Source organism: Hyaena hyaena, unplaced genomic scaffold, assembly GCF_003009895.1.
Source record: "Hyaena hyaena isolate Hyena2069 unplaced genomic scaffold, ASM300989v1 scaffold_28, whole genome shotgun sequence".
NCBI lineage: Eukaryota > Metazoa > Chordata > Mammalia > Carnivora > Hyaenidae > Hyaena > Hyaena hyaena.
In genome coordinates, this window is record NW_024080660.1 from 5973116 (window position 1) to 5985630 (window position 12515).

The 12515-nt window shown below is 52.3% G+C and overlaps 1 protein-coding gene across 1 annotated transcript in view; it reads left to right on the top strand.

Annotated features, from left to right (window-relative positions):
- The window catches only part of RASSF5 (Ras association domain family member 5), a 64186-nt gene that overhangs the window by 13319 nt on the left and 38352 nt on the right, over positions 1 to 12515 (top strand). Inside the window, exon 2 of the mRNA XM_039227593.1 lies at positions 9695 to 9816. Within this exon, the coding sequence (XP_039083524.1) occupies positions 9695 to 9816 (122 nt within the window). The remainder of the gene's footprint in view (positions 1 to 9694; positions 9817 to 12515) is intronic.

The window sequence follows — 12515 nt, forward strand, 5'->3', positions numbered from 1 at the left end:
TAGTCCGCGGATGCCCAGGCACAACCTCTTGCAGACTTATTTAGTTGTTCCTATCCTTGGGGGTCTGTGGGACACTCCCAAAAATATACTCGAGGCTAGCAAGAGGCTCAACCGCCCTTTGCCCCCTCTCAGAGATGGTGTCGGCTTTAAAAATAATCAAACAGAAGCAAAACAAGAAAAAAACAAAAAACCCTCAAGCTCCTCAGTCCATATCCCCCCCTCACTACTAGAGACCATGTCTTTTCTTTATCAGCGACCCAGACGCCTTCTGTGTCTTCACAGGGGCCCCTGGGATGGGTGGGGAGGAAGCTCAGTCCTGGGCTGGGAGACCCCACCTGCTTTGTCTCTCTTACACCCAGAGCGAAGTGACACATGCCTAGAGGACGCTGAGGCCCCTCCTGAGCAGGCCTGAAGCCCAGAGGGCGTCTGGCGGCACCACACTGGCTTTGGATACTATGGGCTTGTTACTATTTGTAACATTCCCTTAAGCCCAACTGCCTGCAATGTTTAAAAAATGTTTTTTTTCCTCTTTTCTTAAGGTGCTTTGGCAATAGGATTTAGTTTTTTCCATGATGGTAATCAAAATAGGACATACCTGGGTGTGTGTGTGTGTGTGTATGTATGTACATTTCATCTGCTTGTTCCTATTACGAAAAGTCTTTGGATATGCCATGCTATCCTTTAGAACAGTGGTCCACTTTAGAAGGCTCTCAAAAAACACATGTGGAATGAATGCATGCATGTGCACATGAAAAACTGACTAATAACTAGATTTATGTGGAAAAACAGGGCATAACTGTATAAAAAGGGTTAATACTTTGTGTCTGTCTGAGCACATGTGTCCTGATTGGTGCACATGCTTTCATTGCCCCTGTTGAAAAGTTGTGCTGCACCTTTACATTTCTGGCTGTGTGCCCATCACCTAAACACAACTTGAACTTTTTTGGATATGGTGTCACAGGATCCAGATGACAAAACTACAGACACTTGCACACGAACAATGAGATCGATTGGGCTTTCCGACCCTGGGATCCCACCTGAAATCATTTACTTTGACTTTCCCTCAAATGTATTGCTTCTCACTAGTATTGTCCAAGGTGGGGAGGATTCTCGGAGATGCTCTGTGATATACCACTGAGGGCCTCAGACTCGCCCACTTCTATTTTTCCTTCATCCACATCTCCTTTTCTGCTCTGTTCTCTTCTGCCTCCATCACTACTGTCATTAAGAAACTACTGCCTGAGGCCACAGTGCTGCAGTGCCACTCATAAAATAGAGGTGCGTCTCTTTACGGTAGTTAAAGCATTATTGGGAAACATAGTGCATATAGAAATATACTACCACAAAATTTTCAATCAACCAAAAGATTAATTAATGAGGCACCTGGGTGGCTCAGTTGGTTAAGCAACCAACTCTTGGTTTTGGCTCCGGTCATGATCTCACAGTTAATGGGTTTGAGCCCCACGTCAGGCTCTGTGCTGACAGCGTGGAGCCTGCTTGAGATTCTCTGTCTCCCTCTCTCTCTACCCCTCCCCTGCTCATGCTCGCGCATGCTCTCTCACCCTCTCTTAAAATAAATAAATGAACATTAAAAAAAGGATTCATTAAAATAAGGCATGAAAAATAGTTTCACTGTTGCAAACAGACTGAATCAATTTAAAAGTAGGATTAATTGTAGACAACTGTAGGGATTATGGCTACAGTAGAGTGTCAATGTTATAAACATTGGAAATGTAAATAATATAGTAAAAGCCAGGGGGTGGGGCATAAGAGAACCGAGGGAGCATTCTGGGATATAATTCTAGCAGAGGGTCAATTAATACCAGCTAAGGCTGAAGCATGCATTGTTAAAAGTGGCTCAACCCTATGAAGTTTGTGTATACCATATATACACATGTGCACAGGACAGGAAGCATACAAATACACTTTAGGATACAGCACCCCACAGTCTAAAGTGGCATGAAACAGACCACATAGGAAAGGTACACTGGGGCCAGGCCTTGTCTGCGGCCTCACTGGGCACAGGGAGGACGCCATCTGATGCCTCACTCGCTACCTGCATCACCTGCGTCGTCTACCTGAACTTGCGAACTGACCTGCCTGCCCTCCCTTGCTCCACTCGCCTCTCCCCAAATACCCCAGCCACACGCCTCCAGCCTGGAAGGCTACAGTGCCTTTTTTTGTTGGTGCTTTAGGCCTTGGTATGTGAGGTTGGAGACACATGAGTAATGGGCCTGCCGGAGAGGCACGCCCACCCACAAGGGGCAGGATTGTGCCTCTGCAGGCCAGCCGGGGCACCCAGTGTCGGCCAGGTTGATAGGGGGCGAGTCAGAGGAGAAGCTAGGCTCAGGCACAAACAGCTGATACATGAGGCCCAAGGTTCCAAAAAGAATCTTACTATCCCCTTGGGTCCCTGAGCAACAGGGCAGGACCCTCTGCCTTTCCCTTCAGTATAAAAGTGTCGCTCAGAAGTGCACATGAACCCCACCCAGCCCTGCCACACATCAAACCGATCCAGTCACTTTGGGAGAGGGTGGAGACCAAGATCCTGGGGTGGCCTCACGCCCTCCATTCAACTGCATCCCAGCACTACCTCCCCTCCAGAGCACTCTCTGTCCTCAGCATGCCTGACCTGGGGGAACCCGCTGCCCATATAGCCTGCCCACCCCAGCCCTCTGTTTCACTTGGGAGCTGAACACCTGACCCAGGCACAGGCATGCCCAGGCACACCTCCTCTCGGCTCTTCACACAGACATCAGCCTCAGTGCACCCAGCTGTCCACCTCACTTGTCCGTGGGAGGCACCCGTAACCTCTGACCTGAGATGTGTGCCTGGCTTTTGGGTTGCTCCTCTACCACTACGACGTCCCTGGCTTCTTGGCTTGCTTTCTGGCACATTCTGTGGGCTGTGTGTGTGTGTGTGTGTGTGTGTTGGATTGGGGTTGTACAGTGGAGGAGGGGACAGTTGTGTGCCTCCAGACTGTCCAGTGAGCACCCTTGGGGTGGCCTGTCCTCTGAAACGGGGACTGCAGTATATGGTCTCAACAGGCCACGGGTTTGAGGGACTTCCTGGAAACATACAGATGCAGATGTCCTGAGCTGGCTGCCTGACCCGAGGAGCGGGGAGTTTCCATTCCTTTGCTCCACCCTCACTAGGAGTGTAGCCAGGAGTATGAAAAAATGTATAGATCGTGTCAATTTTGGCAGTTGCCACAGACCTTCAGGCTTGACAAATAGTCTCTCTACCTTCCCGCCCTCCAGTACAACCCCCCACCCCCACCCCATCATGTCCCTGCCCTACTCCTCTGGGCCCATCAAAGGCAGGGCAGGAGGGAGGCTGGAGCAGGTAGGAGGAGCTTCTTGGAAGGTTGCCTGGCTCTTATCACTGGAATAACATTGAAGAGGACCCCAAAATGGAGAGGTTTTTTTGGCTGGCTTCACATGCTGAAGCAGGGTACCCGGACTCAGGAATTCCATAGTGTTGCAAACAACAGCTGTCATTTACTGAGCATGTACGATGGTAGCAGGCAATGCCGGATGCGTTACATACATTCTCTTTAACGTTGGCAACAAATCTGCTGGCAAGGGAGATATCACTGGTTCCATTTTGCAGATGAGGAAATTGAGGCTAAATAATCTGTATGTTTTACTGAGGTTAAGTAAATTGTCCAGGCACCTCCTAGTCAACTAGAAGCAGAGCTTGGGTTCAAACCCTGACCTGTGTAACTCTGGAGGCCAGACTCTGTTCCCCAGCCCCTAATTAAATACTCCATCCCCTGCACCTGTTCTCAGAGACCTCTGTCATACACGGCAAGCAACGTGCTTCAGGTCACCTCATGGTCTAAGGATTTCTGATTTCCTGCACCTTGGTGCCCCTGTGAGGCAGCAGGTGCTGGGACCCCGGTGTCATTCCGCTTGCTTTCCTGCCATCCTCATCTCTCCATGTGATGAGCTGGTTGGCTCTGTTTTGGTGTCATGGAGATCAGAGGTAGAGGCTGGGCCTCTTTGAGTGGGGGAGGCCGAGAGCCTGCTGCTTGTGAGCTTGGCCATGGCTGATGAGCTAGCCTCTTTGGTAAAGCTGCCCTGGGGTCTCAGCACAAGAACTGCCAGCTCTGGCTGAGTGTCCCATAGCTGAGTGTCCCAGCTGTGGCATCCCAGAGATACGGGGCCACGTTTGAAGGGCTTGTCCGGAACAGGCAGACAGGATGGGTGGGGTTCGGGCTCCCAGGCTGAGTGGCTGGGACCAGAACTGTGAACTGGCACTTCCCAGGATGAGGTGGGGACCTCAGGGAGGGATGCTGTGGCCATTACCTGCTGGGGCAGAGGGGAAAAGCACGCCCTGCTCAAATCCCTTTGACTCACACTATTTTCTGGGCATGGACCACCCTACTGGGAATGACTCCCAGTGCAAGGATGGGGGACCCTTGAAGGGTCCTGAGAAGGGACCCCCGATACTGAGGACCATCCCCACTGACTTGCTCGGGAGGGCCAGGACAGCCCTTACTTCTGTTTTTTAAAAACTTATGTTAACACTGTAGTTTTCCAATGTACTTTTGTTTGTTTTGTTTTTTCAGATTTCTCTGTAGTGCCTCAGAACAAAATTGTCTTAAAACTAAAAGCTACTTATGTGCTTGCTTTGAAATGACTAGCTGGGGGAAGCTTGGTGAAACTATAGATCATCCACCAGGAGCTGAGTGGGGTAAGGAGTCTGCCTGGCAAGGCAGTGCTGGGGGTGGGGGTGGGGTTGTGGAATATTGCCTGAGGGGCCCCCATGTAGTGCTCTGAATCGGGAACCCCATCAAATCCTCATGGATACCCTCGGAGCTCATTCCCATTTTATGGTCGAGGAGATTAATGCTCAGAGAAGTTCAGTAGCTGACCAAAGGTCATGGAGCTGGCTGAGAGTGACTGGAGACCAGGCCTACCCCAAAGTCCATTTTCGGGCCATCACACCGCAGCACAGGCCAGGTCCCTGAAGGCCGAAAGGGGGAGGGGAAAAGTTTGTTCTGAGGTTGACCTTCTCCAAGAAGCCCTGGAGTGCCCAGAGAATGGGTGCGGGGCTCCTAGATTCACAGGCTGTCATGCTTCCCCCTTGGGCCTCAGAAGTGACTTTGGTCATTCAGGGCAAGAAGCTGGTCTTCACTGACCTGGGGGTGACCCCAAGGGAGGCCTGTGGGCTCACTGCAAGCCAGTCTCTGTGTCCTGGGTGCGAGCCTCTGCCCTCATCCCAGGCCGTGGCCTCGGAGGCAGTTAAGTAGAGAGTCCACACTATCTTAGCGTCTTGCATGCAACTCTGGAGGGAGAGGGCCCGAGGCTTCCTTATCAGCCTTGCAGCCTTCTGAACCCAGATAGATTTCAGTGTTAAGTCACTAGTTCAAGGTACTTTATTACAACAACTAGGAAACTAATGCAGTCTGGGTGCTGAAGGGGGGTCCTAGGAGCCTTCTCTCCGTCCTGGCTCAGGAGTGCCTCCTCGGAGAAGGACCCCTCTTAGGATTTGTCTCCATCTTTTCCCCTTACAGTCACGTCCCCTGTTTCCATAGGTGCCTCTTCCAGGATCTGGAGACACATTTATTTTCCTCAAAACATCCCCAAGAATGCAGCCAGGGGTTAGAGTTGGAAGGGAAGGACGGAGACCAGAAGGGATGATAATTCTCTTTCATAGATGATAATACTAAGGTCAAGAAATGAGGTGCCTGTGTAGCTCAGTTGGTCAAGTGTCCGACTCCTGATCTGGGCTCAGGTCATGATCTCATGGCAATGAGGTTGAGCCCTGTGTGGGGCTCTGCGCTGAGTGTAGAGCCTGCTTAAGATTCTCTCTCTGTCTCTGTCTCTGTCTCTCTCTGTGTCTCTTTGTCCTTCCCTCCTGCTCTTTCTCTCCTTCCCTATCTCCCTCTCTCTCTCTCTGCCCCTACCCCGCTCTCACATGCTCTCTCTCTCTCAAAAAAAAAAAATATATAAAATAAAGAGGTAAGAAATCCTGTTCTCTCTAAGATACTTCGATTAGAACCTGGGAATGTTGCTCCCTGATCTTTGCTGTCTCTTGTTGGGGAGATTCTTGTCCCATCTATTTTTTGATGTCAGAGCCCCTGCCTCCTTTTGGCCCTTGTGATGTGGAAATATGAGTTGTCTGGAATCTGGTCCATTCTTCAAGGTCCCCAGAGCCTCCCTCATCAAGAAAGCTCCCCAGCTGCTGTGGCTGGCAGGAGTCTCTGAACAGGCTTCCTGGGTGTGTGGTGCACTGAGGCCCTGCCCTGCGCTGTCTTACTCATTAGTTAGCTCTTCACGCGTGTGTCCTGTCCGCCCAGGTAGCCTGACCCCCCCAGGACTCCTGTCTTATTCACCGTTATCCCCGGGCGTGGGGAGGGCTGTGCTTAAGGCATTGGTGGTGTTGCCACAGATGGTGGTTCCGGCTGTTCGGGGAAGGCTGGGCTGTTCCTGGGGGCCCCTGTGGCCCTGTGTCACCCGGGGTCCCTCTCCCTTTCCGTGTCCAGATTGAGTGCCAGTTGAAGGCTGTGGAGGGTACTGAATACCCAGGAGATGGCTTGGCAGCACCTTGTGATGACTGTCTTGAGGGAAAGATGGCTTGTGGGGGGTTAACCACTGGGTCCCGGTGGAACAAGGCTCTGCCTCTGGAATCCCACAGACCTTCCTACTTGGAGCACATGGGGCCTGCAGGCCACTGTGTGGCGGGTGGGGCTTGCTTCCGTGTTTGGAGGAGGGCACGGGGGCTCTGACTTCATCTCTGCTGGCCGAAAAGACCTGGGCTTAGCATTTCCAGGGGGCCTGGAACTATCAAGATGTGTTTCAGTGGTTTTGCTATAGTCTGTGATTACACGGTCTGATGGAACAAAGTCATTGGTGCTCAAATGTGCTTTTTATAAAATCCCCAAATGTTCTCCCTGGAGTCTTCTGTTCCCTCGCTCTAGCCAGCTCAGCGGCAGGACCGTAAAAAAAAAAATCCTTCTGAGGTGTGGTGCTGTTTTCAGGGTGTGTGTGTGTGTGTGTGGGTGTGTGTGGGTGTGTGTGTGTGGGTGTGAGGGAGACAGAGCAGAGACAGACAGAAGACAGAACATGAGGCACAGATGGACATATAGAGCCTGTGTCAACAGTACCAGGAGTTCAAAGAAGAGACTGAAAGACATCTTCCTGTCTTCAGATGCCTTCCATTTGTGAGTTGGTGGCAGCTCTTGTTTGCTGTGGAGCTGGGAGAGCTTCTAGTCCTTCCTCCTCTTCCTTGTTTCCACTTCTTGGCATCCCCGGAACATTCTTCATCGCTCAGAGCGCTGCCAGAAGCCGTCCAGGTGTGCGCCAGGAGAGGAGTCCCGGAACAATGCTTCTCTGTGTGGGCTCTGGCCTCAGTGCTGCCTTATCAAAGCCCTGGCATTTCTGGGCACTGTGGGCAGGGGAGACCTGGCCTGCATATCCCCTGTGCCCTTCATCCCACTAGGAGTGAGGCTGTGCCCGTGCGGGGCAGAGATCTCCTCCTGGGCCCCCTGAAGTGCATGTGGGCACTTGGAGGGGTGGGGGCACACCTCAGACAATGGCTTCACCATTCTGTCTCCAGGTGAGGGGACGGCTTCTAGGGAGGAGGGTCAGGAAGGCCTGGACAAGGGCAGGGTCTGAAGGAGGGGATGTTGGTGGCGTTCGGGCATGAGGGTGATAAGCAGGAGAGCTTCTAAATGCTATCCCAGAAAAGGTGGCCGAGAGCTTGAGACCACTGATTGAGTCAGATGGTTGCAGGCTTCTGGAATCTCTGTGTGTCCCCACATTTGTGTGAATGCTCCCTTGCAGACATTAGTGGCAAAACTTGTGTAAGGAATGTGGCCCAGGTGCTCATCTTTGGGGTGGAAAGGAAGAGGGCAGCTGTGGAGAGTGGAAGTCTCACTCCAAAAGTCCCCAGAAGAGTGGAGAAGAGACCCCCCCCATGGGCCCAAGATGGAGGGTGCTACAGGAGCTTTCAAAAGAAGAGTCCAGGGGCGCCGGGGTGGCTCAGTTGGTTCAGCATCCAGTTAAGAACCTGATGCCGGCTCAGGTCATGATCTCACAGGTTTTTGAGTTCAGTCCCCATTTCGGGCTCTGGGCTGACAGCATGGATCCTGCTTGGGATTGTCTCCCTCTCTCCCTCTCTTCTGTCCCTCCCACACACTCTTTCTCTCTTTCAAAATAAATAAGCTTAAAGAAAAAAAAAAAGAGTCCAAATGGATTTTTGGAGCTTGTTACAAGGAAGGCAAAGAGTGGCAGGGGCCTGAGCTCCTATCAGCCGAAAGTGGTCCCCTAGTCCCCAGATTATCCAAACAAGTGCAGGCTGCGGTGTCCCTGCCACAAATCCTGTCCAGCCCAGCCCAGCCCCACATACCTGGCTTCACATTCAGGAAGTCAGTCTTCTCAAGAGAGACTCCGCACTCTGCCTGGGCTGGGTCTTCTGGCTGAGCTGTGGCACCTCCGGGACAGGTGACCCCCTGGCCCCGCTGCTGTCTGTGGGAACCACACCTCAGACCTGACCGAGACCTGGGCATTCTGCCTGCTGACGAGCTTGCGAGGGTTTCTGAACTTTACTCGCATCCTCTGTAGTTAGCACTTGCTCTCCCTTGCCTGGCTGAGCTGCGCTGCCTTCGTCTGAAGAGGCCGCAGGGAGCCCCTGAGGAGGCTGGAAGCTACTAGCAGCACTTGGCTCTGCTGCTGAGCTGTGTGTCATTGGGCACACTTACTTCACCTCTCTGAGCCTCAGTCTCCCCACCTCTAAAGTAGTTCCCAAGACTCTTTCAACCCTGGAGATTAAGTCCTGCTTCCATGGAAATGAATATTGTCTATAAAACATATACTTTCCCGGGGCGCCTGGGTGGCTCAGTCGGTTGAGTGTCTGACTTTGGCTCAGGTCATGATCTCGCGGTTCATAGGTTCTAGCCCTGCATCAGGCTCTGTGCTGACAGCTCGGAGCCTGGAGCCTGTTCCGGATTCTGTTTCTCCCTCGCTCTCTGCCCCTCCCCAGTTCGCACTCTGTCTCTCTCTCAGAAATAAATAAAACATTAAAAAAAAAAGAAAAGAAACGTGTGTTTTCCCATGAAGCACCTGATTTGGGATGTTGTCTGTGAGCCCTTTCAGCTGGGTTAGAGGAGCCGCCTCCACATTTCTGGTTGGGGCAGGGTCAGAGACAGGTAACAGCCCTTCCTGTTGAGGATGACACCTTTGTCCCTGGAGGCACTTTTAATTTGTTAAGACGTGTTCTCCCCTGTAACTATGAGCTTCCCTGCACACCAGGCAGGGAAGCTGTTACCTGTATGGCACAGATCAGCAAAACAAGGCCCGGAAAAGTGAAGTCTTTCTCCAGGGATCCGTGACCCTGGTGATTTTGATGTCAATCAGTAGAAAGAGCACCAGCCTGAAGTCAGATGGCCTGACCTTGAGAAAGTCACTAAGGTCCCTAGACCCCAATTTCCCGTCTGTAAAATGGCAATAATAATGTTGTAAGGTCATACAAAATAATGGAAGTGAGAACAGTGTGCACACATGTAAAACACGCATTGCATCTGATGAGCCATTCCCCATGGCGCCGAGTGCTCTCCCACACGCCACGTCCCCCCTGCGCGGTCTTCCTTCCTGGAGCTAAACGCCATCTCCCAGGGCATTTCTCTGGGTGGAAGTGGATTGAATCCTGCCTGACTCCTAATCCCCCGGTGCTTCTTTCCCCGCAGACTGCAAGTTCACCTGCCACCCGGAGTGCCGCCATCTGATCCAGCTGGACTGCAGCCAGCAGGGAGGCCCCTGCCAGGATCGACCCTCTCCAGAAAGCACCCTCACTCCGGTCTTCAGCCAGGTAGGCCGCAAAGCTCAGGGACTGGGCTGGGAACAGCTTCCTCCGGTCTCCTAGGCTCCACTTTCTTTGCCCAGGAGCTCTGGTCAGCAGGACGGGGCATGAATGCCGCACGCATGATGGAGCTTGGGGTCCCCTTCTGGCCAGAGACACCCCTTCCCAAGGGACTGGGAAGATGGAACAGGAGCAGGGACACAGAGAAGTGTGTAGACACTCCGAAGCCCTCTTCAGGCCTCTCCAAGCACAGAGGAGGCCTAGGCCTTCAAGCGAGAGGTGTGGGTATAGATGAGGGCAGGAAGGAGAGAAGGTTCCTGAAGGTCCTTTGAGGCCTCATGGCCCTGGGGCGGCGGAGGTGTTGGGGCTGAGGCTCCCCCAGCATATCATCCTCCCTGCCAGTCAGCGGGCTAACCTAGATACAACTTCAGAAGGGCTGGGTGGACAGTCTTGCCCAGGACATTGATGCCCAAAGCAGCCTCTGCTTCTGGGTTTAGCCAAGGCACTTGAACCAGGACACGTCCAAACTCTGATGTCTAAGATTTGGAGTGGAGACAGGAGAACATTTTTTGGCTTTTGCACTGAAGAAGCACTTATGGAGGATCCACTGTGTGCCAAGCACTGGTGAGAGTGAGGACAGTAATGGCGCCTCACAGTGCTTGTCCCCAGAGACCTTCTATTCTGGCAGGGGAGACGGAATACAACCCAATAGTATGTACCGTGACGCATGTTGCAGTAAAAGTATGAATCACGTGTTTTGAGTATGCGCGGTGATTGTTTCTGTCCAGAGCCATCAGGGGCATTTGATCTGATCCTTAATGTATGAGTCCGCAGTCGCTGGTCAAGGAAGTATGGAGTGTTCCCAGATACCATTCACTTGTTCACTCAACAAGTATGTTTTTAGAGTCGACCATGGGCCAGGCCCAGGAATGCCAAGGACTTAGTGATGAAGGGAACAGACATGGCGCCTGCCCTCCCTGTGCTTGTGGTAGAGGAGGGGAAGTGAGATTTTAAGCAGATACACCCAGGGTGCTGTGAGAGGCAACACGGGTGCCGAATGACTGCTTACTTCCTGGAGAGAACACGAGCGGCCCTGGGGGAATCCCAAGTGGGCCCCAACTCCTGAGACTAGCCATCCACAGGCATTTTCTTGCCATGATTAGTCACCTGATCCGCCTGTGGGTGTTCCTGCTGTCCCCCCATCCCTTCTCTCCCACCGGGAAAGCATTGCTAGAAAGCAAACACGATGTATGGTGTTACGGGAATGAGATGGAATCGATGCTAAGATAAATGTTTTAAAAAATTCTGCACATCCTCTACACACTTTGGACTAGTAGCTGTTTCTGAATGTAACCAGCCCTTGCTTGCCCCATGAGGAATGAGGAGGAAGGAGGGACAAGTCTGGCCTCCAAAACCCCAGCGAATGATGCAGAATTTTGCCTACGGTTTCCCTTACAAACTGGAGGAGGAAGGTTACAGAGCACGGCTGACAGCAGCATTTCCTAAACAGGGCAGTTTCTGGAATCACGTTTGGTTGTCCCAACTGGGGTGATGCTACTGGCATCTAGTGGGAGAGGCCAGGGATGCTGCTAAACACCCTGCATTACACAAGACAAGCCCCACAACAAAGAATTTTCTGGCCTGGGGTCGGTCTAGAAACCCTTCCCTGGAGCAGGTTAGCCAGCAACCCCGTGTGGTGGGCAAGCCCTGGGATTTGCTGTATCCCTGGTCTCCCACTCAGGATGTCAACAGCAAGCAGGGACTTCCCAGTCTGAGTATTTGGAAGCAGAGTGCCCCCCCCCCTTCCTCCATTGGGAAGAGGAGGCAACCTCAGAACCATGCAGCAAGCTGAACCAAGGCTGAGTCTAGATTTGTCCGCCCATGTCTAGAGTACAGCCGCCAATGTGATACAGAAGGAGCCACACAGACCCACACAGAAGGGTCCCAGGGTCCCTGCGTGGGTGCTGAATGCCCCCCCCAGCCAGCAAGCAGTCTGGAGTGGGGTTTGCTCCCGGCCGGCCGGGTCAGCTCTTATGTTTGCCTTGGACAGGCCTGACTGCATACTTCAGCACAGCCAGGGCAGAACCTAGCCTTCTATCAATAAACCCTGGGCCCTGCTCCAGGCTCACTCCCCTTTTCTAAAAAGCTTGTTTATGCTGATTTCCGCCTTGGCTTGATTTTCAGTTCAATACCAGCATGGAGCTTTCTTTCACCTTGACGTGGTCACCTGGGCGGAGCTGGCTTAATGCACCAGTGCCATCGTCCCCTGGGAGGATTTGTTGTGGCCTGGTCTGAGCTCAGCTAGTTTGGGGGCATATGGCTGCTGGAGGGTCTTGGCTTGGTGACATTTCTCCTCGTGACTCTTAATGAAAAGAAAATCATTGATTTCCCTCCATCTGGAAGGAAGCACTGTTAGCTAACATTTTTATATTTTCTTCCTGTACATTCATCCATTTCCCAAAATATGGTTGAGATCATCCTGTAGATAAGTATTCGGCCTCCACCTTTGAAAAGCAGTAATCCCAAGGTTCTGGCTGTCTTCTCTCTGCCAGGCCAGAGGGAGGACAGAGGGAGGAAGAGAGGGTGGGTGTGGGAGGGGGCAGAGATGGACTCAGAACCCCCAGCTGCAAACTTCACAGGCCCTGTGGGTTGTGCCTGACTCTCCCAAGCAGAGAAATGGAGGAAGGGCACCTGTCTGGGCTTTCTCC